General features: G+C 39.2%; 1 protein-coding gene across 1 annotated transcript in view; it reads right to left on the minus strand.

The window, feature by feature from the left end:
* Nucleotides 1-27,841, minus strand: part of piezo2b (piezo-type mechanosensitive ion channel component 2b) — a gene marked incomplete at its 3' end in the record, with an annotated part of 74,815 nt that overhangs the window by 20,357 nt on the left and 26,617 nt on the right. The window contains exons 8-28 of the mRNA XM_079173238.1: nt 26,164-26,338; nt 22,283-22,402; nt 21,495-21,530; nt 20,537-20,654; nt 19,726-19,907; nt 18,014-18,250; nt 17,375-17,495; nt 16,260-16,453; nt 15,263-15,408; nt 14,288-14,461; nt 10,596-10,900; nt 8,890-9,050; nt 7,958-8,134; nt 7,701-7,823; nt 6,908-7,108; nt 6,614-6,818; nt 5,681-5,782; nt 5,395-5,560; nt 1,869-2,112; nt 1,478-1,595; nt 529-676 (exon numbers count right to left, since the gene is read on the minus strand). Coding sequence (XP_079029364.1) covers nt 529-676; nt 1,478-1,595; nt 1,869-2,112; nt 5,395-5,560; nt 5,681-5,782; nt 6,614-6,818; nt 6,908-7,108; nt 7,701-7,823; nt 7,958-8,134; nt 8,890-9,050; nt 10,596-10,900; nt 14,288-14,461; nt 15,263-15,408; nt 16,260-16,453; nt 17,375-17,495; nt 18,014-18,250; nt 19,726-19,907; nt 20,537-20,654; nt 21,495-21,530; nt 22,283-22,402; nt 26,164-26,338 — 3,453 coding nt within the window. The remainder of the gene's footprint in view (nt 1-528; nt 677-1,477; nt 1,596-1,868; nt 2,113-5,394; nt 5,561-5,680; nt 5,783-6,613; nt 6,819-6,907; nt 7,109-7,700; nt 7,824-7,957; nt 8,135-8,889; nt 9,051-10,595; nt 10,901-14,287; nt 14,462-15,262; nt 15,409-16,259; nt 16,454-17,374; nt 17,496-18,013; nt 18,251-19,725; nt 19,908-20,536; nt 20,655-21,494; nt 21,531-22,282; nt 22,403-26,163; nt 26,339-27,841) is intronic.

Raw genomic sequence — 27,841 nt, forward strand, 5'->3', positions numbered from 1 at the left:
CTGAAACAATGTCAGACAACCCTTCAATGGGTTCATTGATTCCATAATTATCCAATTATAACGTCACTATATTGAGCAAATCGGTTACAAAAGGAGCCAAGTTGTATTTTACTGAAATACCTTCGTAATGAACTGCACATTTTCTCTCCCGCATGTTTGTAATCACTGTAGTTTCTGTTGTTGTTATTATAAATTCTGAACACTGACAAGGCACATATCTTTCCAATTATACTGATACATAGAACTCTAGATCATATTTTGGATTTGGCAGACGTGTTTTGTTAATACACATCACCAGTTTTTGTCTTTTCTTCCCTGTCAAGAGTCTGTCCATCTTGTTCGTTACATGTTGTTTGCTTACTCAATAATTCTTGCAAACCTTAGGCCTTGTAGCATCGGAGCGCTCTTGTGTCTTTATCAAATAAATCAGATTCGTAGACCTTTTTCACAGCAGACTTTTTAACATGCCATGGCAGTAAAAGCCACAGCGCCTCTATGCAGCAGGCCGGCTCAGCACAATCTGCGTACCTGCACGCGAGGATCTGCGACGCTCTGATATCAGCCACCACGTGGAGGAAGTAGTAGCTCATGAAGACTCGTCTCTGCAGCAGCAGGAAGGCAAAGCAGATACTGTCCCAGATGATCCCGGCCTCGTTTTCGGGACGATCACACTTCTCTGACGATTGGTGAAAGTGAGGACATTTATGAGGGTTAATTATCAAAAACGTTAATGTAGACTGTTTTCTACAGAAGTCTTTTTTTTTAAGTCTCATCTAAATTGTGTTTTATCTGGTGTAAATTACTTAGAACATGTGAAAAAAAGTTTGAGTTCCTCAAAAACATCATCTGTGAAACAAGAAATTTGGCCAGGAACAAATGTATAAGGTACTTTTTCTTTTCATCTGTCAGTTTTGGAAGGTCATTTCTTTTTAGTCAGGATCATTTCATTAATTGTTTGTTATTTTAAACCTCATTTTGGCCACAAGAGGCTGAAGTGCACCACTAGCTCATGTTCTAAATAGCACTAAAAGCAATCATGTTTTCTTCCAGGTGAGTTTAAATTTCTCCATGCACTTTAAACACAAGGTGCATAATATTGTGTGTTAGCAAGTTATGTAACATTACTGTCATGTCTTTCTTTTGGCTTTGCTTTTAGTCCTATTAAGAACATGGGGTAGTGGTGCACCTTGGCCTCTTGTGGCTGGATTGAGAACTATAACAACAAACCCTTGTCAAAATAATCCTGACAAAAAGAAAATTCACAGATCCAAAAAAAGAAGAAAAAAGTAAATGCATAAATCTTACTGTTTCACTGAGTATCGCGGCAGTGTTTGGTATTCACTGTAAATTCAGTAAGATTAACACAAATACTCACCATGACCTGTACATCGTAGCCAAAATGAGGATTTGTGCTCCTCCTACCTTTTTATTGGCATTCATGAGATGCACAAAGAAGTAAGATGTTGAGTCCACTCACTCTCTTTTGCTTTGACTTTGTCAAAGAAGTAGTCATTGATGGTACAGCGCAGACTTAACAAATGGATCAATGGGCACTGGTTCTCAATCAGAGAGTTGATGTAGCCACAAGCCAGGATCTAAGAACAAGAATAATTGATTATATACTTGAATACAATGACTTATTTTAAATATTATATCTTTACATTTCTTTGTTAAGATCTTTGATTTCACATAACACACAGGCAGTGTTGGTATGAACCAAAATATTGAGAACAAAGAAGTTTATAATAAATATGTTGTTCTTTTACATTCAGGCAGACAGAGCGTTTCAAATCTAAACATTATATTGACTCATATGTACTTGGATTTTCTCACTGATCTTGATATACAATTTGAGATTGACTACTCACAGACAAAACATTCTTCATGGTGATTACAAAGATGTTGTAGGCAATCAGGAAGTCCCAGTAGTGGAGGATCTTTTTGATTGGTTTGAGCAACAGCTCACCACCAAAGAGCAGGAAGTAGAAGCAGGCCACCAGGTAGCCCATACAGAAGACGCTGATCCGCGTAGTCCCCGTGAAGAAGATGATGGTGAGGACAAACCAGAACAGGTAGCTAAACGTGATGACCTTCAGCATGTCCAGGTAGGACCTGGAAGACAGAAGTGAAAACGATACGTCAGCGCTATTTTCCCCCCAAAAAATACAAATTCAACAGATAAATAAGGACTGCTTTGGCAGCTCCAAATGTCAGGTAAAGGTTACTGTCGGGTAAACAAATTCACTTCAATACCCAGAGTTGATCTGAAATCAGTAAACACAACATATAGAGCATCCTCATGCTGCAGCAGAAACGGTGTTCACACATACTCCAAAACATACTGTGTATTATATGTAGCTCCTTCTAAAATAGCTGTATTGCATGTATTGCCTGGAACAAATACCCCAAAAACTGCTTGTCAGCTGCAGCTCTCACTTCTTTTAAATCAAGGCTGAAGACTTTTCTGTTCGCTGCTGCCTTTTATTAAATCATTTCTTTTTTTTCTTCTTAGTCTTATTCTAATGTAGCTTGTTTTTATTTTCTATTCTCTCAGCTCTGTAATGACTTATGTCTTATTTGAATGTACTATTATACTGTGTTTTTTAGACTTTTGTCTTTTTTTGTCCTATATAAATAAATTAGCCTTGCCTGTATAAATATTATGTATATATATAATCAGAAATCAGAATTTCCCCATTGACTTATACGTGTTTTCCAACCAGTCAACGAGGTCTGAGTGACACAACGTGAACACAGCGTCACGTTCACCAACTCAGCTGGTTTGTTATGTAAAGATGAAGCTCTCAATTGTTGCGATTCAGAAAGCTTTAATTTTTTTAGTTGTTTTTTGTCTTGGTGAAAGGATATTAACTCAACATAAGTACAACTTTGAGGTAGTGTACTTTACTATTTACATGTTATGCTACTTTATACTTCTACTCCACTACATTTCACAGGGTAATATTGTACCACTCTCTCTTACATATATTTACATAAACATTGAACCCAAATCTGGCTTAATTTTTGCTGCTTCATTTGAGATGGGGCAAAGTTCATGAGCTGATTTTAGACACATGAAGCTGGAAGTAAACGGCGTGGATTCAGGCCAGCTGAGCTAAGTTGCTATTAAGAAAGCATGCTTACCACATCATAAAAGTCAAAACAACATTTCAGTTCATTCTGTTGCTGTGTGCATAATCCGCCCATCAATCACACTTAGTGTATCACTTAGTGTCAGGACACCGGTAAGAGTTTGATCAATGAACGTGAGCCAGAGCTGAAACCTGACACCTGTCACTCAGCGCAGATATATGTACATCTCATGTACCTGTGTGTGTCTAACATGCTAAAAGCATGTGTGTAGACCCTGTGTTCTCATGTGAGACACCATTAATGTGATGTGTGGAGTGAAAACATAGGAACATGCATTAATTTGATGGACCTGGGGAAAACACGGGACCACAACAACAGCTGCACTGTTTAGGAAGCAGCTCTGATGAAGTGGGTTTGGAGCGGACAACACGTTGATGGGCCGGAATAGCTGAGTGAGTGTCCTTCTTCATCACGGGAGAGAATACCTTTTTCCATACTTAAAAGCTATTTATTGAGTTAGAGTACAGGGCAAAAGCGTCTGAGTCGCGGAGTGACGGACAGAGTGTTTTTGTGGATTATGGATCCCCCCCCCCCCTGTATCCGTAATTCGATCCTGGAGGGAAACGATGGAATAAGTGCAGAGCTGCTGTGGCGTGGACAGACGGGCTGTACAGCTCTCTTTCTTTCTACTAGGGCTTGTTGATGGACGCAGAGTGCGTTAATAAAAGACTTGTCCACTTTGCACATCAAAACAGTGGAATGTGAAGAGCACATAATCAATGACCGTGGACAGGTCAGGATGCTCTCGCTGTCTTTCTTACTCGCTCTGTATTTCCTTGCCTCTCAAAACCCTCTCTTCAATATTTCTTATGTGCAAAATCAGTATCTAGCTCTAGATTAAAATAGTGGACGACAGCCAAAATTCTGAATTATGTATATACACTGGGTATTCAATAACATCTCTCACTAAGCTACTGTCATCTGTCTTACCTTTATTTATCTAGGATAAGGGATTTGCTGAGCGAGTATGTTCTTATTCAGCACCACTCCACTTAAGATTTCTACAGTTACACAGTTAGCTGCCAAGTACAACAACAGTTTTCTACCGAGTTGGCAGCTCGACTGGACAGGCCGGGGTACAAAGCAAGCAAGCGTCTTACTCAACTGTACTTCAGGGGTTGTTGCTGAGAATGATACCTTTTGTTTTACGTTTCTAAATCTTAAACCTGCAACCATCTGTTACCGGCCTGCTCCACTGCCTTTTAGCCCATCGCTGAGTTCAAAGCTCTACTTGATAACATTACAGTCATTACATTAAGGTCATTTAGCAGACGCTTCTATCCAAAGCGGCTTACAATTCAGATTATATCACACCGCAGGCACAGCTACGGGAGCACGTTTTGGGTTTAAGTGTCTTGCTCAAGGACACATCGACATGCGACTAGTGGAGCCGGAGCCGGGGATCAAACCGCCGATCCTCCAATTGAGGGTCGGCCCTGCTATCCACATAGCCACAGTCGCCACAATAGCGGTACCCTTTTTGTTTTCAACATGTATTAATTGATTTGTTGGCCACTTGGGGGGGGGGGCGGCAGAAACAAGTTGACATATCATCACCTTTTATGCTAATATGGCAAACCAGTCCGTTCTCATTCCCAGGGGGTGAAATACCGAATAACAGGTCTTTAATATCTACCAAGGGTGGTTTTAAAATAATGAATTCCCTTTGCTGCATTAAAACTACATACCTGTGTACTATCCAGTAAACCATGGACCTAAAGAGGAATATCTACACTATATCAAAACAATGGTAAAAGTTATGGTAAAGTATATTTATTCTTAAAAAGGTATAAACAAAGCTTTAACTCTACGTAGACACTACAAGGCATCATGCGTAAATCCAAATTGCTGCTCCATATTGTGGGATGTAACCCATACTTGATACAAATATAAACAGTTTTTAATAGTGCAGCTTGTTTTGATCATTTCGCTGCTGACTTAATTGTCGGCATCTAACATCATTAAGCATCAATTAAGCTGGCTACTTCACTTCCTTTCCATTTCTGTGTCCTGTTGTCCTCCATGGTAATGCCGGTTCAGTCGAGCTCCCATGGCACCAAAATTACAACATCTGTTATAATTCAAGTGAATCTACTGTAAAATCTAATGTATGTGTTGAAATACAAGTCTGGGATTCAGTGCCATTTGCTGTATGCTTTTTCTTTTCTTTTTTTAAACATAACCGGGCCCTTTTTTTGCTGCAGTGTAATACTAGCATAACTTTAGTGTAAGTTGCTGTACCTGCTGTGGATGAAGTCGGGGACGGGGTTGTGGACGCTGAAAGAGGCTGCGTCCAGGTCTCTGCAGATCTCCACGTTGTCTCCAGCCATGATGCGAACGGCCGCCGTGTTTTCATCATCAAAGACCTGCCTCTGGAGAGAGGCACACAGCAGCAACATGAAGTCATCTAGAAAAGAAGAGAGGAGAAATCTAACTTGTGCTGAGCAAAAATCTTGCTAATACTAAAAACTATAAGGACAACCATCAGTATAATAACCACCAAATACATGTTAATTGGAAAACATACAGATGAGGAACGATGGATTGGGTCGGGTCAGGAAATCTGGAATATAGAGCCACTTGACCACATTGGATTCTGTAGAAGAGTTGGGAAACCTCCAGGGATAGTCTGAAATGAAAACATGCACCGTTATCATTGGACATACATTTATATGAAGAATAAAATGTTGACATTGTACAATTCTACAAACTACGGATATGTTGAATCTGGACATGTCTAAACCAAAAACACATTTCATATCAACATTTCTACGTACATGTATATCAGTGTTATGCAACTCAACCTTCTTTCTACGTCGACTTGCGCAGACTTTGATTTAACGTACTTGTGATACGACAAATACAAACGGAATCTGGGAAAAAGTACGTTCCCTCGAAACTTAATTGACGATGCCGTTTTTAGGAGACCAGGCTGAGAAGAGTCTTGACGTGGTAACAAATAAAAGATCAAAAACACAGAGGAGCAACAGCTTTAATTCTTGTATGATGTATTTTTTTTTTATAATTTAGGTTCTCAATGTTCTTCTGGGCCAAGATGTCTCAGTTTACACAGATATGCATTTTGTGAATAAACATATTTTGCTCATACTGTAGATGATTTTGAGTCTGGGGACATAATAACAGACAGTTTCATCAAAGATATCAGTCATAATACTGTGATACAAAATAATAACATTAACTGAAAACACTTAAAATATGAAACGTTTGTCATTGTTTATTTTTGTCATTATAAATCGAACGAAACAAGAAATTCAAAGACGTCTTAGGGAACTTAAAATGAGCATTTGCCACTATTTTTTGACAATTTTTGACATACACTAGATGATAACGCAATTGACTATGGAAATAAATTCTAGATTAATCAATGACGACAATAGTTGTTAATTGGGGCTTGAAATCATAGCAATAAGTACAAACTGGCCAAGTTGGTCACACAAACCTTTACAGGCTGCTGGTGGGATCCCGATGCAGATAAAGTACTGGATGGTCAGCATGCAGGCCAGAAAGAAGCAGTACTTGGGCCAGATCTCAGCGATGGCTTTCCTCCTGCGCCTATACATGACTGTGATCAAGGCGAAGGCGTGAAGCATGGCGAAGAAGTCCATACGCTGCCCGATAACATTGACCCCCAACAGCAGGCACGTCTGAGAGAAACACACAAGGAATACAAACATGAAGTGATGTTTTCAGAGAAAATCATCCATTTGTTTTAGCTCTTTTCACTTGTCTCGACCTCAAGTCCAAACTTGTAGAAGAAGTAGTTGATGAAGTATTTGATGAAGCTGATGATGCCGGTGTCCAGATGCTGCCGTGTGATGTTATGGAAGATAATCCTGGCAGCGGGAGGCGACAGTTTGTTTCTCAGTCTGAAGTATTTCTGATGGCGATAAATGGTCACCTCGAATGCTAACAGAGCCAGCATCAAGAGGTTGTTCTGCACAGATGGAGAATATCATTAAATATGTATTATGTATGTATTAAATATGTATTGACTAAAACAAATTTGAATAACCGATAGGTCATTTATCAAAAAAAGAAAAAAAAAAAAGACTTAAGACCTATTTAATTTCTGGGAACTTGTGATGGAAATTTGTCATATTTTCTGACATTTTATACCCAAAAGTTTGAACGTACTGTAACTAAAGTTCATCAGGCGTGCTCTTTATCTTAACATCAATCGTTCAGTGAAACACAGGGTGAGTAATTGATGTACAAATGATCATTTTGGGGGTGAAGTATTCCTTTAACATAACATTTGAGGCCCTGTTGATAAAGAAAATACTTGTTTTGCGACTGTTAAAGGAGCAGTGACTTCCTGGAGTCACAACCACCCTGTAAAAAAACAAATTGACATTTTTACCCTTCGGTTTTTGCGCGGATTAAACAAACAAGATATAACTATAAATGTACTATTCCTTTGACAAATTGCTTTTTTTTTAATCATAGTTTCATGAATTGTTCTTCCCCTGCTGTGATATTATGTGTATGCTGCAAACGTTCAGCTGAGGAAAGTTTCCACTCCTCACCCTGAGATAGCTCAGAAGGTGTTTAGACTTCTCCAGGCCGACCCAGTTGGCTGGATCCACTGGTCCTTTATACAGCAGAGACTCCGTCATCTCAATAATCTTTTCCGCTGAGTAGTTTGATGGCTGTGGACAGAAAATATAATTGTATGAATATAATAAAAACATAATATTACTTCAACTAAGGATAGTGAAGATAACGTTTAACAGTATGTAGCGTCTACAACGAGGGTCAAGGAGCATGTTCTGCGTATATTCACCATAGAGCAGTTCTTCGAGTAGGTAGGGGGGTCTATAGACTCCAGCTGGTACAACATTTTACATACGATGATGACACATGTCCAGACAGTGCAAACATTGGAGGCAAGGGGACGATACTGGCTGTAGGGCAGTGCAAAGGCCCAGGATGCCAGGAACACATAGTTGAACAAAGACACCTGCACAGGAGACAATATAGGCGATGAGGACAGAAAAAAACAGCTCACATAAAAAAAAATTTCCCCTGACATTCTCTTTTTCTTCATCCTCATCCAACTACAACAACTAGTATTATTCCTTTTTTGTGTTACAAGTTTCTAAACACTTTGACACAGCACTTTATGTAAAGTGAAGAATACTGTGAGGCAAATGAAATAGGTCAAGAACCATAAATAAAATGTCATGACATTACATAAATCTAAATCCATAAAAGTCAGTTTTAATAAGAATCTAAAAGCCTTCGCAGCTTATCCAGACTAAACCTCTCAGTCAGTTTGTGCCAAACTCAAAGAGCCCTGATGGCAAGAAAACAGCTATTACAGTTCGCCCCAATACCCTCAGACTATTATCTGGCGAGTCTGCGATGTAACAGAAAATCCTGGTTTATTTAAAAGTGGTTCAAGTTGGCACAGTGTTGCAAGAGGCCAAGTTATTTCATAGAGTGTATGAGCAAGAAAATGTGTCCGACACTGGATTTTTGAGGCCGATACTTGGGAGTTCAAAAAAAACGGTTAACGATATATCATTCGGTAGAATCAAGACCAAGAATAGGAATTGCAGGACCATCTGGAAGCCTTATATAACACGTGGGATGACGTGCACGCTTCCGAGAAGCTGAGCAGTCAAATCAGTCAATCAAATCGATTGATAGTGCGATTCCCTGTTGTTGCAGGTATTGATCCTTGTTCCACATTGTAACCTCAAGCTTTCGTACCTCTTTGACAGAGACCAGGACAATGTAGCAGGACACAAGCTTGATGATGTGCATCTCCAGTAACCACCAGATGAACAGCTGCAGTTTGTGGAAATACTCCAGGAACTTGAGGAAGAGCACAGTCAGACGGTCGACCACCAGGTGCCATTTATTCTTCAGATCTGAAGAAGCAGAGATAAAAAAAAAAAAAACCCAGATACACTTAAATGGAAAAACAGAAGCCCTGAAGAAGTGCACAGCTGAACATGTGTTTTACATGTACTCAGAAACTGTAAAAATATTATTAATGTAATATTTTCCCAGTATGGATTGTGTCAAGATGTATAGCTTTAGCATGGCTAAAATCTGTATTAACAAGCACATTCGAAAGTGTTGCTTTAATTACCTGAGAATGACAACCTAATATTTATATTCTCACAAAGGATATAAAACCTCCAGCCACAGTTTGGTGGGTGTATGTTTTCACAGAATATTAGGTTTTAACAGCCCCATTGTTTGGATAAGAAAACTCTGTGAGGGCATATAGCTCATATAGCTTGCAGCTCATTATAAACTGAGAGGCCCTGCAGTGTTGTGTTTTATCACCTATTTTATGTTCTGTGTATGCAAACAACATTTCAATTTAAGACCAGTGTCACTGTACGCGTAAATATGCTAATAGTGCTGCGTTAGTTGGCTTTAGCAGGACGATGTGACCACTTGAGCTACACTCTGAGACAGAACAGACAACCAGAGGTAAATCTTACTGAACCCAAAAATCTTCAATACAACAGATTTTTACAGCTTTACTCAGGATGATTAATGGCTGGCTGGTGAGAGTGCAGGCAGCAGGTACTTGGACAGCAGGCTGAGCTTCTCTCAGAGAGCTTTGGCCTTTAAAGACTGTATGCAACATATGTCTTTTCAGCAGACTAAAGAGCTGCAGGCTGAGAGGGATCTGAGAGAAAAAGTCTCTGTGCTCATGACTAAAAGTGTGTCTCGCTGTAAACACAGTGAGAGGAGAAACATGGTTTTAATGCACTGTGGAGGGAAACACGCGAGATGCTGAAGTATTTAAATACAAGTCTGAAACGTCATCAGCAACACAGCCTCTAGATGAGCATTTTTATTATCGCATGAAGTTGTTTGTTCTCAGGCACATTAAGCACAAGCACTTTCGTAGCAGTTTCCGTGACGCCCATGTCAGAAATGGTAAAAAGCATTTTAATCCAGCTTTGTACGATAATGCTATTGTAAAAGGCACACTAATTAGTATAGTACCGCACTGAAGGACATAATTTGATTGTTTTCTTTATCCCAGAAAGCTCAGTCACCACTCAGACAGCAAAGCTAAAAGTGCAGCAGGTTCCCATTCACAAACAACAATGCACGAGTTGAGTATAGTGTTTTTGTTATTCCAGTCTGGCTTCATTCACCATCTTGGTTTTGGGCACGGCTTTATATAAACTGATGAGGAGGAAGGTAGGATGAGCAAGTTAAACACTGTAGCTTTAAATGCCACTCTTTGCCGCATATAAAAGTTACAAACGTTAGTATCAAACTGATGTCTTGTCTACGAGATATTAATAGATGGTCTGATTAACAAAGACAATACTCAACAACACATTAACTTATAAATAAAATACTAATATATAAAATAATAGTGAGTTGCAGCCCTAACATGATTCAGTGTCTTGTGGACCTGCTGTGTTGCAGCTGCTCAGTACCTGAGCTCTGCTCGGTGCTCTGCTCGGTGCTCGGCTCTGGCTCCGTCCCCGCGCTGCAGGGTTGGCTCTCCTCTGCGCTGGACTGCCGCGGGTCAGAGATACTCCTGGGCTTCTCGCCAGTCATGTCAGTGTCACACATCATCACCACCAGGGCCTGCTCCTTCTCCTTCTCCTTCTCCGTCCCCCACTCGCCCTGCTCCTCCTGCTTCTCCTGCGGCTCCTGGTCCTCTCTGGACAGCGTGGTCTCCACCGAGTTGCCGCTGAGCATGGTGAGGTCTGCCAAGCTGCCATCCTGGTGCACTAGTCTGAAGACATGCGAATAAGTTATGACAGACACATGCATGCAGACTCACACACACACACATCTGTATCTCTATACTTATGAGGACCTTAAATTACCTGATGTTCTATTTTGGTGTATTTTTAGGAGTCTTTCTTTCGAGGCAATATTTGGAACTACTAAGTAGCAGTTGACCAAAGTCTCACCACACAGGTCCATTTCGAAGCCTTTTTGGAGCCTTCGATCAAATCACACAATCTTCCAGTAATAAATGAAATAAAATCAGAACTGGTGCAATGATTGGTGCTGGCGATGCCTTCTAATTTCTAACTTTAGGACGACTTCCTAAACTTAGTCAAGAAGGCTAAAAAGAGGAGTCACATGATGCCACACGATCATGGAACATGGGGATGCATTCGTAGTCGGCCTTGGGTAGGAAAATATTTTATACTTATTGTCTATAAACATCTGACCCTGTCATCAATTTTAAAATATCGAAGTTAGGTTTTGAGCTATTTTTTATTAGAAGATTTTTTTACATGTGAAAATGTGACCTACTCCATTATTATTCTGACTTAAAAACATGCTAAAAACAAGAATACTCCAACTAAAGTGACCTTAACTTTAACCTTTTGGAAAGTAATCTGAATCATGAATTAATGCTCACAGCAATTTAAAGACATCAAGGCAGGGAAAATAATCCACCTATTGTTTCCACATAATCTAGTCTAATTTACTCACATTCCTATCTTTTGAAGGCATTCTGTCCTCACAAGTATATAAATACAACACAAATTCATACATATGACTCCAGGCGATTGTCAAAAGGCTCTGATGCAAATGTTTAGATGGGAATCACCAGCCGTGTCCACTAACTGAACAACAGAGCAGCATTTCATCAGGCATGAAACCGATCAATAAGCAGTGCACATTCCTTCTGCATTCGTTAAAACAATCTATGTTGGTTGATTTTTTTTTGATTTTTTGGTGTCGGAGGAATTTTTCTTCTTGCAGCAGAATAATGGTAGCATCTGAAGGGAGGCATTAACCCTTTAAATTCTTCTCAGGCAATGGGGAAAGGTCAAAGGTCGGGTTTGGCTTGCATGAACCGGCCGCATATCAAGGCAAACATTTTTCGTTGTCCAGTGGTCACACTTACTTGCTCTGTTGAGTGGGAATTTTTTGCTTGATGCTGCTCAGAACAATAAAGTTACACAGAAGTCAAGATGAACAGAGGGGAGAGACACCGACAAAGGCAGGCTGACACTGACACTTGAAATCACTTGAAAATATCCACATAGTTTTATTCAAATGCATGAAAACTGGCCAAAAGGCTCCTGTGGTTTGGGGTAGGCAAGCTTTTTCAGGAGGGGGGTAAGTTTCTGGGAGTCAGTGCAGAGAGGTGGGTGTGTGGCAAGATACTGGAAGGGAAGAACAGTTCTTTAAAATTCAAACATGCTTGTTTGACAGTCCGTGAAACTCTTAGGGAGAAGTGGAAGGGTTTTATGGTGGAAAAGGCTGGGCTGGGTTTGGAGGGGTGTTAAAGATCTAGAAAGATAATAGTGAACCCAAAAAGAGAAGGCTACAGGCAAAATAATAATACAAAAAACCTGAAAACGAACAGCATTCATGTAGGTCAAATACCTAAACTCCAGGAGTAAGATATTTCATAAGATCATCAATGTATCATCATTGGCAAAAATAGGGTAACACAGACAAGTCGGCATGGGGGGATATGGATGTATTACAACAGGAAGAGGAAGTCGAGGCTCAGAGGTGAACTGGGATGGTGAGGGATGCCACAGAAAGCGAGCAGATACCCACCTATTCATGATCAGATAGACACGACCATTGACTTTAGCGTGGCTGTGTGGAAAGGGTGGCAGAGGAGAGATGGCAGCAGGTCACAGAGAGCAGCAGAGCAGAGACGAGCTAAGCAAGCAGCAGCAAAAACAATGGAAAATCCGCAACAACACCGCCGTAAAGTTAAACACACACCACAACACAGACCGTGGAAATTTGAGTGTTCTGACACGGAGAGCACAACAAAGCACACAACGACAGATGTGCGATGAGAACAGTGGTTATAATGGGTGTTTAACAGGGTGTGTTAAGTGTGATTATCCAGAACAGTACGAGATGAAAAGGGATGAATGTTTTCACCTCACGCTCAGCTAAGGTCTGTTGTCATGCATACATTGTCAGTAAGTATTCTTGAGTGAGGGGCATTCTTCAGTATTACTGTTTATCAGCGTTCAGTTTTATCATGTGCTGATTCAGTTTGCATGCTTCTGATATTTTCCTACATATTGAGAAAATACATCTTCAATCTTTTCTTTGTATCCAGACAAATGTATTTGTTTTTAGTCTGGCCGCACTAGTTTTAAGATATCTGTGGATTCTTAAAGACTACGTATTTTTACGTGAAATTTTCCGGCACTGTTGGCAGATAATTTTGCTTTATTGAATTCCTCTTTTTTTTCTTGTTTTTGGGAGCTGACTTTTTGCAGTGTATTACATTTCTTGCCGCAGTGCATCTATACTTGATACTGCTAGCTCACCAAGCACCACTGAGCTAGTTAACGTTACAGCTCAGCCGATGAGGACGCCATTCATGTTTACATCGCTGTCAAGAGCATGAGCCTCTTGTCGACGAGTAGACGCACGCTTCCTTCTTCACGGGGATACTGTTGGCAGGTGTAGTTCGAAAATTGAAAATAGTGCTAACAAGTGCTAACATGAAACTGCGCACAACAAGGTCTTCTGGATTATCTTGAGTAACTGATTCCTGACATTGCTGTTGAGTTTTACAAATGTTTTGTTTTTTTACGCTTTGAGCACCACAAGCCAAGTGACATCTAGCTTCATTATATTCAAGAGAAGGCAGACATCTTTACGGCCGATATCTTTAACATTTGGCTAAACAATACCAAAACAACCTAGATTGATAAAAAGCATTACAGGTAAGAGGAACATTTATTTTGGGGTGAACTGTCCCTTTAAAGTGCCTTACAATACAAACATAACCAATGGATAACTGTAGTCTGGTCCATATTCAGCCGTATGTTTTTAAAGATCCAATTGAATAATATATTACTTCCTCAATATGATGTGTTTAATTTTGAAACAGGATGTTGGGGTGTGACATCATAATAGACAGCAAGGGACGAACCAATAGCCTACAAGTTACTGAAGTTCAGTTTCTCAGGATTTTTAACACCAAAGACTGTAAACAAACTTTGCTAAGCAAAAAGTAAAGTCATTAAATCTGGTTGTTTATGAACAACCTTTTGTTGTTACATAGTTTGTAATTCAGCTGTATGAATTTACCCAAACCAGATAAAAAAAAGAGCAAAAAGTCAACTTCTCAATTATGGTTTGAACCAAAGACAATAAACAGAACGTGTCTCACCTGTAGATAGTGCTCTCCTCTTTGGCCACTACAGCCTGGAGATCGGTGAGCTGGAGGAAGCGGTCGTGGAAGTAGTGCAGGTGGAGAATACACACCAACAGGAAAGACGTGGGAATGAAAATCCTGGTAAACAGCGTGGGGACCTCAAACTTTTCCAGGCCCAGGTCTGCCAAGCTGGGATGGGAAAAAAAGAGGAAAAACATGAGACTTGAGCTCACATCTTTTTATGAGGTATCTGTGAATGAGGTGAACAAAAGGTCAATAGATTTTTAAAATAATCAAAGGTAAGAAAGGCAATTAAATGCTATTTCTATCCTGTGTTTTTGACTAAAGAACAAGTGAAAAAAAGGTTTTGCCAGGATCATTTTTCTCAGTCACTTTTTTTCCATCTTTGACAATAGGTAAAAAAAAGGTTTTGAAGTGTTTGCTGTTGTAATACTTATTTCGGCCACAAAAGGTGAAGGTGCACCGCTACCCCATTTTCTTAATCGGACTAAAAGCATTAATGTTTTCCCTAACAGCACATTAACGCTAATTAAACTACATTCTAACCACAAGAAGTCATGACTTGCATAACAAACAATATTATGTTCCTTGTTTTTAGACTGCATGGGGAAATTAAAACTCACCTGGAAGAAAATATGAATGCTTTTTAGTCTTATTCAGCACATTAGGTAGTGGTGCACTTCAACCTCTTGTGGCTAAAATGAGTATTACAACAACAAACAAATGATCCCGACGAAAGAAAATGTGTTTTCACCTGCCAAATTAATTTTCACCTGTTCTGATGTCATAGACACCGGGGAGAAAACCGTTTGGATCAGACTTAAAAATGGATCTCACTTGCTTCTCAGGGCTTCTGTAACTAGCAGTATTTACAACTCCCTGAACCTTCATCAACAAATGTAACTGCACTTTATTATTACATTAAAAAAATCTGTATTCCCATAATGCGGGTGATTCAGAGAAGCTCACCTCCCTTCGGTCATATTCAATGTTTCGCTCCAGAAGGTATTGCTCTCAAACTGGTAGGTGTAGACCAGGATAAGGACCAGCATGGTGTACATCACCACCGACATCCAGAAGTACTTCAGGATCCTTCGCCACCACTCATAGTGCACCTAGATAAGAATAATTGAGATAATTGCATTTCAGGGGTTACAAATGATCTGACATTAACAGCTACAATCCATTGAATTAATCAAAGAGAACAGAGGACATCTGGATTTAGTTTACTATGGTAACAACTATTTTTCTAACAGGAATATGTATTATAATATGTATTTCATAATGATAGTTTCTCAAATGTGAAGGAGTTACGATGTGGTGTACCACAAGGAAGCTGGTTGGGACCATTACTATTTTCTTTATTCACCAAAATCCTTCCTCTTGTTCTCAATCAAGCAAGAGCAGTTATGTATGCAGATGATACAACGCTATATTTACCAGCATTATCAATTGGAGGACTGTCTAGTGCATTGGATAGGGATTTACTCTACCCATATGCTAAGTTTGGAATAAACACAGTACCACTTGGTAAACAGCATTTAAAGGATGAAAGTACATTTTTGAATGCATCCAATTTGGTTTCAAAGTGCTTTATACGCAAAAGAAGTCAAACGTTTTTAGTCTGGAGATTTGTGCAAATAAAGATTAATTTATTCAATTGTATTAAAAGTCAAGACCCAAAATATTCCATAGATACAAAATATGTCTGTCTGAATTGTTAATAAATAGGTACTGTGCATTGCTATATGTGCATAGGTTTGACACATCAGAGCAGCCATAAATAGTGGTAAGATTTCCGTCAACATTGTGTGTGTCTTCAATCATGCGCTTGACTAAGAAGATACAGCAGAACATATTTAAAGAATGTGAACATTTTGACAACCGAGGGGGAATTTGAGATTGGTAATATGTAGCTACATAAAGTATGTGTACAAGGCTATCACAATCACAGGTGTTTTGTTACCTGGTAGAGCGCCACACAGGAGAGGAACATCATCATGTAGATGATCTTGTACACGACGATCGTTCCCTCGAAGCTGACGAAGAAGAACATGCCACCACAGATGTAGATCCAGTATTTCACCAGCAGAGCCATGACCATGCTGCCCAGAACCTGCATGATGTCCTGCTCCCCTCCCTCCTCAGAGGCCTCTTCCTCTATAAAACACAGCAGCGAATCAGAAAACTTTGCACCGACTACTTTCACAGACTCACAGATCACAATTGCTCACTGAGTGAAGGAAAAAGGCCAATTATTGCCTGACTTCTTTATTAAAACGTCAATAGTTTGCTTTCACAGGTACCAGGATTTTGAGAACTGTAGTATTAAACCACATTTGTTGTTACAACCTGCGGGGAAAAAACAATGGTTTGAGATTGTCCGGGATATCTATTCGATGAAAAAGCAGACATGCCCACTCAAAATTAAAGGCGATATCTTTGACATGAGCTGCAACAAATGGATCATTTACATGAAACATGATGCCAACAAGTGACTAAGCTAGTTATGAAATAAATGAGAAGGGTCACATGTCTGAACTGCCTTGTCAACTGCTTTTGTTGTATTTGTTCAATGTTGTATTGTTTGGTGATGTGTTGGATGGATGCTCATGATGTTCTGTCCAGAGTTGAAAACGTAATAAAAATGAAAGTAATAACAATGAAAGTAATAAAAAAAGAGAAAACTTAAAATTTCAGAAATTTGGATTTGTTTTTGGAACATATTGTAAGTTGAAAATGCACAACTGCCTGGTAGGTAATGAAGTATGAATCATTGCATAACTGAATTTGTTTTGAAAGAAATACTAAAAAGTCTTTTTTGATCTTGGATGTGCAATAGTCAAACCTTTAGCCCTCAGGGAGGGTAGAATGTGGATAGAACAGCCTCAGCATTCCTCCCTCAAAAATAAACTAAAGAGTCAAAAATGATGAATAAAGCTGAAGGCGTCCAAACAAAGGCAAACGTCACTCTTTGGTTAGTATCTTTTCACACGTATTGGCGGTGCTAGCAGCTTATACTGCAACCTATATTATATTATTTCTACTATAATCTAAATAAAATAAGAGCCCAGGGCTTACCCTTCTTCTTCTGATTATCCACATGAACATCTGAGAGACCAGCGCTGTCATCCTTCAGTTTCTCCTCTCTTTCTGTCAGCGTTTGTCTTAGCAGCAGCCAGAAGCTCAGCAGACACAGGACCTACACACAATAAATAAAACGTTCAGACAAACAGAAAAGAAAAGATGAACTAAGAAATCATTTACATTTACTTGAGCAGACTATGGGTGAGTTTCCAAACTCTCCGGCACATGTTGCATTCATCTAACACTTAAAACAAACTTTAAAAAACAATTTGACCCAGGTGTGAAGGAGAAGTAGTAGATGAATAAATCTGTAGTATGAGTCATAATAAACACACCATTTGCAAGTCTGTGGGGATCAACTGGCATATAAAATCTTATTCTAGACACAGTAAGGTCTTTGAGCCATTCAGAAATAATGAATTAATTGACTATAAGAGAGACACAGTTTGACAGTATATTCCATTAGCTGCATACAGAGTACATCTGTTGCATCAGAAGTCCTTGCAAATATTACAGATCACAGGTTGTCACTCAATCTAAAAGGTCCGTTTAAATGATTTCATCGATTTATAGTAGACAGAAAGACATGGCAATGTAAAAATTGAGAAAAAGCTTTGTGTTTAACTCCCAAACCTTGGATGAAAGTGAGTGGAAAGCGTTGTCCTTCTTGACAAAGAACCCGGGGAATTTGGAATGATCTATGATCTCAAAACTCCAAATGTACTGCAGAACTATCACCAGGTTGCCGTAGGCCACCATGAAGGGAGAGGACAGCATGGCGTAACGCCTCCTGTCCCTCACCATCCACAGCGTGCAAGACCAGATGAGGAAGACAAACGTCAGCCAGCTGACGTATGTGATGCTCCACGCCTGAGGAGAACAAATCACAGAACACTTGAAATGAATGCTGAAACTCTGCTGTTGATGAAGGGCTAATGAAGGTAAAATACAAATATCATTTACAGAGGCACTGCATGACTCCAGACATAGCTGCATATGTCATATGTTTTAGTAGTGGTGGAAGAAGTGTACAAACGTCCTGCACTCAGAACCTTACTTAAGTTAAACTATGTAGGCAGTATTAGGAAAAATTACTTGAAGTATGAAAAGTAAAAGTACTCATTGTGCAGTATAATGTTCCCTTTCAGTGTTTTACTATTATATATAATGTTCTTGGATTAATATTACTGCTGCATTAATGTGTTTGTTGCATTTTCCTGCTAAAAGAACATCATATGTTTGTAGCGTCGCTGTCCTGTGAGAACATATCTCTAAAAAGTCTTTTCATGAGTTTAGAAAAATATCCCTTTTCTCAGCTTTGTGACAATGCATTTCCCAGCTGATGTGAGAGGCTTTTTAATTCAATATATATTTAGCCTAAGCAGTAAGAAGGTTTCCACAATACATAAAGAAACACTTCATCCTTCAGTTTATCACAAATATTCAAATTCCACACATCTGGAAATACAGGGTTTTCACTGAACAGGAAAAGGATGAAAGAAACTAAAGCTGTCTAATAAATGTAGTGGAGTAAAAAGTACTATATGTTTGTCTCTGAGATGTAGTGGAGTGGAAGTATAAAGTTGCATAAAAGGAAAATACTCAAGTACCTCTAATGTATACGCAAGTACAGTACTTGAGTAAATGTAATTAGTTACATTCCACGTTGTATTTCATTACAAGTTAAGCAACTCAGAAATGATGTTATTTGGCATGTGTGTGGTACTTGGACACTTTTAATGAATTAAATCAAGTTTTCTACAATAGTTTGGGTTTGTTGCAAATATCTCCACATTTATATGTAATGTAGAACTACAATTCCCATCATGCTTTGAGTGAAACTGATTTTGTCAAGGCAGTTAGCTGTTAACACTGCAACTATGAATGGACAGACACCTATCACCTTGACTACTTTTGATCCTGAAGAAAAACAACTAAAATGTATTATTTGCTATATTTTTAACTATACAACAACTAAGATAACTGTCTTAGAACATTGCCTCTACTTTTCCTGTAATTGCTACCATATTTATCAGTTCTTTCTAGGGAGCTTCATAGGGAAATTAGTTGCTATAATGTCAAATTAAATTGTAAATATAAACAACAAGCTGAAAAACAAAGAATCAGTTCTTTAGGGATTATATGTTTTGTAAATTTCATTCAAACTAACACAGCCAACACCACTTAAAGAGAGTTGTTTTTGCAACAGTTTGTATATGGTACATTTTAAATTCGCAAAAGAAAGTGGTTTTGGATGATTTCCTTTCTGACATCCAAATACACGACACAAATGCAGCATAAGCCAGTTTCTGTGGCTCCCAGGTTTCACCAGCTGCATTACTCACCATCATGGCAATGAGAGCACAGATGTAGCTCTGTTTCAAGATGAAGTGGAAGATTTTGACCATCGCACTGACGCCTCTGTTCTTTAACCCATCCTCTCCTCCCTCAGACTTCTCCTCTCCTTCCTCAAACGCAGAATCCTCCGGTGGAAAACGCACCTCATACACACACTCTTCCTTCTTCTCTGGATGGACACAGAAACACAACTCACTGTTAGAATAGTTACGGTACTCCGTTTCATTATTGAGATAACCCTTGTGCCTCATTTTAGAAAATGTTGCTGACAAAATGTGAGTTTTATCAATCTGGTTTTAGAAGTTGTTTCTTAACATGAGTCTCACATTTTGTTTCAACCACATAGCCCTTTTTAGAAGTTAGCTTACTGTAATCATTTATATGCATTACATCATTTCCATATGGCAGCAGTGCTAGTTTAGGATGCAACTATAGACTAGCCACTCTTATATTTTTCTTATTTTGTGCCTCCTCGTCTCTTCTCTCCATCGTACTCCTTCCTGTGACCTGGAAATCAAGCTCATTAAAGGACGTCTCAATTCCTAAAATGCATCCCGAGGAGCAAGGAGAGAGGAGGCTTGCCAGAGGAGCTACGAGCGAGGACGCACAGGTGTATGCTTTCCGGAAATCGTTTCAGCACCCATGGTGAATAAAAAAAGGCGTGACACATTCTTGTCACACTATGTTACATTGTGAACTGGATTAAAAGTAAACATGTGTTGTTGTTAATATTCGTTTCATTCAGTTTGATCTTTTCAAGGACATTTAGAGAGAAGGCGCAGGCGGTAAACGGCTCACCTGTTACGTCACTGGGCTGGTCCATTTTATACTGAGGGGTGGAATACAGGTCCACACAGACTGGTCCATTATCCGTTGTGACAAAGTCAAAGGACGTCCCATTTGCGGTGGGCACAGCCTGTAGATCGTCATCACAAATTACAATAAAAAAGTAACTGAGGAGCAGGTTTGTTATGGGATCACACTACTGTACTGCTCCCTGCCCCACAAACGCAAACGGGTATAACTGCTTTTGTGTAATCAAATCATTCACCAGCAGGATATTTTATTCATTGGCCAAAAATAAGCAGATTGCAGATGTGGCTTTTTGTTAGTTTCAGTTAGTTTGTTGGCAGCTTAGTTACCACACTTTGGCTTTGTGGGGCAGTACAGGGATTTCTTCTACTTTTCACACTGCACATTCTTTCATCTCGGCAAACACTAGTCCACCTTTAGCTTCGTGGTGGTGACATAAAGTCATGTGACCCTTGTGTAGTTCGTTTCTAGTCTAAAGTTATCTCGCTGAAAAAGTGTGTAAATATTGTAAACGTTTGTTTGCCACAGAGCGTATTTTCAGCAATAATCCAAAGCAAAAGTCCCACCGGCTTTTTGTCGAGGGAACCAGTGCGATGCAAACCTTCAGGTTGGCCTACACAAATACGTCATCCCTGCACAACTTTAAACATCACAAACAGCTTTTTTTATACATCTTCCATGTTGCCAACTCAAAGGCACTTGAGCGCAGTGGCTTTTAGATGACAACCGAGGTGTACTTCAGTCTATACAGTGCTTCTGGGCCGACAGACACATCGGAAAAAGGAGATAAACATGAACTTTGAAACACAGGTTAAGGATAACTCTGTTCTATGAGGGTGCAGTGTGAAAAGCCCTTTGCAGTGATTTATTTTCTTGCAGCAGGACTGAGGGTTGAAGGGGGGTAAGATGCACAGATTTAAGACACATCCAAAGCAGCCCCCACCTCAGTTGTACTGTAGCCATCCAGAGTGGAGATGAGCTAGGAAGAGAAAAGAGCATACAAGGCAAGGTGCGTTATCGATGAGCTGCTGAAGTCAAAGGCCTCCTTGTTCTTTATAGTCGCTGATAAGCAGGAACAAAGTCGAGCAGCACTACTCTGTAAATCGAGCCCATCACTCATCTGTGTCTGCACACCCTAAAAGCTTTTAAACCTCAGGAGGTGGCCGATGGAGACAGACTACGGACCTTGATATGGGAACAAGGTCAGAATGTGTGTGCGTGCGTGTGTGTGCGTGTGTGTGTGTGTGCATGCGTGTGCGCGCGTGTGTGTGTGTGTGTGCATTTCCAGCTGAAATCTTTCCAGGGATGAGTCTATTAAGAAGGTGAACGCTCGGGTAAAACAAGATGTAATGGAACAGCTTGACTTCACAGTTTAACAAAGTAGGTTTCATGTTTATTTTTACCATTATTGCACTAAAACATTACAGGATTTTTTTCCCGTTCAACCTTATTATGTTACAGCTGAATCAATTTCTTCCAAGTCAAGTTATCAGTTGTGCTATTTGGGTTTTTAGCAGCCAAGCTTGTTGAAAGATTCTCAACAGATCTTCATTATATTTCAAGGCTGTTGTCCTAGAACAATTAATTCTTAAGCACGTATTGATGTTTGTTTTTAACAATGGGATTGTGAATATGTGTTGTACAATGGCATCCTAACCCAAGGATGATTACTTCATGACCTGTCCAATAATCAATACTTTGTTAGTCCGGCGTGTGTCAACCCTGACATACGTTTTTCTCATCTGTGCATTGGCGGGATTCCCACCACAGCTGCCTCTTCCTGTTGGCGGAGTTATTTGTTCTGTTTCCATCCAGATCTTCCTCCTCGCACATATCGCCGTCCTTGTCGTCCTGAAAAAACAAAGATAGAAGGTTTGGATGATATATATCTTCACCACTGGACTTTGAGCTCAGTCCGCTATTGTGCAACTGAGACGATACTGTCAAGAATCAGTTTTAATCAGCTTCCATTGGAGACTGTTTTACAGCGTCGGAGTGGTTATCTGATGAGGAGATGGGTGACCTTTCAGAGAGGAAATGATGTAGTTTTATCGTATTTCTTACCATTGATTTTCTGTATTGTATTCACAACAAACACTATCATCTAGGCAGTGTCCAGGTGGCTCAAATATCATAAAAAAACAAAAATAAAACTGCACAAACGGCTATTTATTTAGACATATTTTCTTCTTAAATTCACATTGGAAAGAAAATTCCACTTGTTCTCAGTTTCCTTTGTTTTATTAATTTTGAGCATCAGTATGTTAGAAAAACAGAATAATACTGTACTAAAAAACTGAATATAAAGCTAAATAACAGATAAACACATTTGTTAATAAGTCTGTGGTAAACATCTAATTACTGCTGCCAAGGAGGTTATGTTTTAAATTTAGTTTGTTTGTCAGCAGGATTACGGAAAAACTACAAGCCCGGTTTTAATCAAACTTGGTGGTCGGGTGTAGCATGGGCCAAGGAAGAATCCATTAAATGTTTGAGCGGATCTGAATTATGGATACACATACTATTCTTTACTTTCGTTAACATTGCGATATAGATGGCCTGGACAGAGGTCTGTGTCCCCCTAAGTGCCCTTTAAGTTTTCAGTAAAATCTGAATTTGCTTTGTAAAATCCAATTATATACTGCAATTTATGGCTGAAGAACAATTCCAGTTTTCATTATCGGTTCTTAACTTGTTTCTAGTTGTGTCTCTAGTTCTGGTGAGGAATATGTTTTCTTTAGGGATTAAAAAAATGGCAATTGGACACTTGGGATTTCAAAACAATCATTTGTTAATGAAACCAATATGAAATCCAGACAGCACAATGAAAATGTTTGCTCTAAAAATAAATTATTATGCCGACACTGTTTGTGATTTCCATTTTTCGCATTTCTTTGTTTTTAGTCTGCAGTCAGATATCGCTTCCTTGCGTCTCATTCCTTTAGATACTTTTTTTAAAATGTGATGAAATCATTCAGTTTTCACAGTTTTTACTGCATTGTCAAACTACTACTGAATAAACACATGGAACTACAACTCAAGCATTACAAATGAATTGAGAAATGGTAACAGAGCATACAGATTCTTCTTGTCTTTTCGGCAAAGATGAGGTCAATCATAATCTGGCATCTCCACTGTCGAACAAACCTGTCAGCTGATGATTCATGTCGTAATCATGTTTTATTATTAGCATTGTCTAAAGTGTAAGAGTAGGTGAAAACGTACACACACACACACACACACACACACACACACACACACACACCCCTCTGTGGAGAGATCAATAATGCATACAGCCCTGCAGGTTTAAAGGGAAGTATTGACCCCTCTATAAAAATACTAATCTATAACTCCATTACAGGACAGTAGAGCTGAGCCTCGAGCTCTGAGATGAAGGAAGACTGGTTGAATTTAGGGGTGAGGGTCTCCATGACATTTCCAACGTTACATGAACTTTCATTGAGACCTGCAGTAGTTCCACTTCAGTAGTGGGAGTTGAGGAGATAGTATAAAAAAGGTGAATTCTTCAATAACCATTAGATAGTTCTTGGTCCAATCCGTTATGAGATAAAACCGATTTTTAAAGTGTCAGTTCACCCAAAACACATTTTCTGATTTTGATTATTTAGTCACTCAAATAGCTTTGGTTTCATACAGTGGAGGTGAATGGAATTATATTAATTCATCTTAAAATATATATCTCTATATATTGTTTACAGCAAATTGTCTTTTAACAAACAATGTCCCAGTTACTTGACATAATAAACACACTGAAGTCAAAGAAATAGTTCCTATGAAAACGTTTGATGCCGTGTTTTGTTTTGTGTGAACTGACCCTTTAAGTTCAATCAAAATCAAGTGAAACTGCAGTGTTCATTCAGGGGCTGTCACGATATCAGATTAAAAAACGTATTTTCTTTTATAGTTCTATCTTTCAAATTACATTTGTACGTTGTTTATTGTGCGATTTGTCTCTTGTATAGTGTAGGAAGGTGTAGAGAGAGTCTGTAAACATAACTGTACAAAAGTGTGATTTAAGAAGTGCTGGATTATTGACACAATACAATGATATGTGTATCGTTAACATGATGTCAATATTTTATTTTCTAAAAACAAAGGTTCTCGTCAATACCAGTAAGAGCCAGAAGTGTATATTCGGGAATATTAATCATTTAATTTCTGAATTATGCTCATTGTGCAGGAACTAAAGATATGTAAAATATATTGAAAAGCATTTATGTTAATGATTGACGCTCCTTTTTTGGTCGTGATTTAATGACGTAATGACGGCAGCAGGTGCAAAACCGAAGAGCTGCATTAGGCACAAGAGCGTATCGTTTTTCTACCGTATGACCAACACAGACGGAACGCCGCTACAACCAGTATATCGTGACACCCATATTCAGAGTTAAAATCTGGACTTTAATTACAACTCCCTAATTGAGTCAGTTCATCAAGTCATACTAACTTCAGATAAACTTGTGAGTGTATTTTTTCTCAAAACAAGGACTGTAGATTTTGTCCTCCTATCCCTTTGGGAGGAGGAGGGGATCCCTTAATTGCCAGAATGAACAGGTGTAAAGACTACTACAAGCTAAATCTGTTTCAATGTACATATGAGCACCTGCATATTGTATGAAAACAGACTTAGAAAATAATGTGGTCCTATTTTTTGAATGTTTTGGTCCTCAGAGCTTCATCAGGATGAAATTTCCCTTTAAGAATTGTTATCAAACTGACTACAAGTGATGCCCAGTGTGTGAGATATTTTGTGAGTCAGGGTTTACAATCTGATGCGCCTGTCAAGACGACTTTCTAGTGTAAAACTTTAAAGCAACTGACCCCAGTTTGAACTAAAATGATAAATATGACATCATATTTTAGATTTTGTAAACATTTGTACAACTACCAAAAATGCATTATGGCTTCATAAGTCATCACATTTGGACCAGTGTTGTTATATGTTATGTGTAACATTTAGAGCACTGGAACACTAGAACATGGTACCCAGATGCATCCTCCCTCCACGCTTTGTCAGAATTAGACCACCAGTGTCTCAGATAACACCTGAGCTCCAGCGGACAGATCCAGCCAACGATCGATCGTCCTGGAATCTTCCATCAATACAGTTTCTCTGATCACGAGGCCACCTGGCTGCCCATTTAATTCAATCTGGTGCTATTTCAGTTCACTGTCTGGAATTTACTGAGGAGCCGCATGGAGGTGTTGTGTGTGTTGAATTCAAAGGAAATTCAGGCTGACTGCCTGCATCCACCACGATTCACATGAACTGCAAATACAGCTTTCTCCAAGTAGGAACTCATTCATGTTTAACATCACAAATAAGAGTTAAATCACACAGTTTGAGTGGGAAAAAAGAAAAGTTATTTTATCTGGAGGCAATAATCTAGGTCCATTTCATTTTTCTGTTTCACTTAAGGGTGGTAATTATATACAAATCTTCAAGGTGGAAATACAATGGATCACAATGATTGCTTTTCAGTCAAAGTCACCTAATATAATGAGCCTGTACGGACAAATTATTACAAATCTGTGAAGTAAAAAGGTCTACTCTCATGGGCTTTCTTTGCTTTTCTGTCTGCTGTCCTCACCGTCAGCTGGTCGATGGGTTCCTGCAGCCAGAGGCGGATGAGCGTGGCCAGGGTGTAGTAGAGAATCAGCAGGATGATGGGATTGACAAAGTGGTTCCACTCACGCTTCGGGTGCACAATGAGCTTCCATGTGTAGGAGCAGTTGCTCTGAACAATGGGGGAGATGCCAAATATACTGCAGAGACAGACAGACAGACAGACAGGAACATTGAGTTTGAATTAGGAAGAGACGACGTTGTGTAGAGATACCGTATACATAGATAAACAAAAGCTTGGAATTGTGTTATGATGGAGGTCAACATAAAAAGGAATTCTGTCTTAAGGATGTGATTTCTAAGCAAGATCATACAACTTTATAATTCCCAGAAAATATGTCTCTGTTAAAGAGCTGCAACAATTTGTTGATTACTCATTTCGTCAACAGAAAAGGAATTTACATTGACGATTATGATAATCGATTAACGGCAAATATTTGATGGTTCCAGGTTCTTGTATTACAACAAATTGAATATTTGTGGGGTTTGGCCTGTTGGTTGGACAAACCAGGAAATTAGATGACATCTTATTGTAAAACAGAAACCAGTTACAAATGCCCAGACAAGACGATTTATCGATTAATTGAATAAATAATGAGCAGAATAATCAATAATGAAAATAATTGCTAGTTGCAGCCTTTCTGTTTGGCTCCCACAGTTTTAGTCCCTAACATAGCTAATGGAGATGCTTTAGACTTTATACCTGACAAAAAATAACCTTTGTTCCATTTAATTAGTTTATGATTGAACTCTTTTTAATTCTACAATCGTTATTGTAGAACAAAATAGATTTTAGGTTTTCTTGAATTGTGTCCTTCCTGAACGGCCAAGAGGAGAAGCAAATGCATACTCATCCTTAAATCTTTTGAGAACTTGCCCAAATCATCAATCAGCAGATTGGACGGTTCTCAATTGAGATAAGTGTATTGTTTAATTTATTACATTCAATTCAGGCATTGGGTTCTCCATCTTTAAATCTAATTATCGATTTCAGAAACAAAGCCAGGATGGTTGAAGTGATGCAAACGTTACAAAAGACTGTAAGGACTGCAGAGTCATGCTGTCTGTGCTGGATGGCCTATACACTAAACATCAGGGGTTCACAACCTGGGGGCCGGGACCTAATCTGCGAAGTGCCACGATGATTAAAGGGATGAGAAAAAAAAAAAAAGTATTAAAAAAATTATGTTTTATTTGTACTTATGTCATTTTTAAGTTTTTACTTTAATATCGGGCACTTTCTCTTCTTCAGACCAAAAGAAGCCTCAACAGCAACGGTATTGTGTTCCCCTCATGAGTCTGTGAGTGTGTCATCATTCACTAAACAAATCCAACAACAACTTCTCCCTCTGCATCAACAGTAACACGGTGGCAAGGAATGCAGTTCAAAATTCATTACAGACAAAGCCCTTCACACCTTTCTGACCTGCACCGACACAAACCTCCCAACCGCAACCTCAGATCCGCCGACGCCTCCTAACCCTCCCTACTCTGTCCAAGCACCGTACCTGGGGGGACAGGGCCTTCTCCATTGCTGCCCCCTCCCTCTGGAAGGCACACACACACTTCACGCCCCTGGCCCGATAATGGCGCCACAGCTGACGTGATCCCATCGCAAGATTCTTTTTATTATTTTGCTCATT

This window comes from Pholis gunnellus (assembly GCF_910591455.1).
Source record: "Pholis gunnellus genome assembly, chromosome: 14".
NCBI lineage: Eukaryota > Metazoa > Chordata > Actinopteri > Perciformes > Pholidae > Pholis > Pholis gunnellus.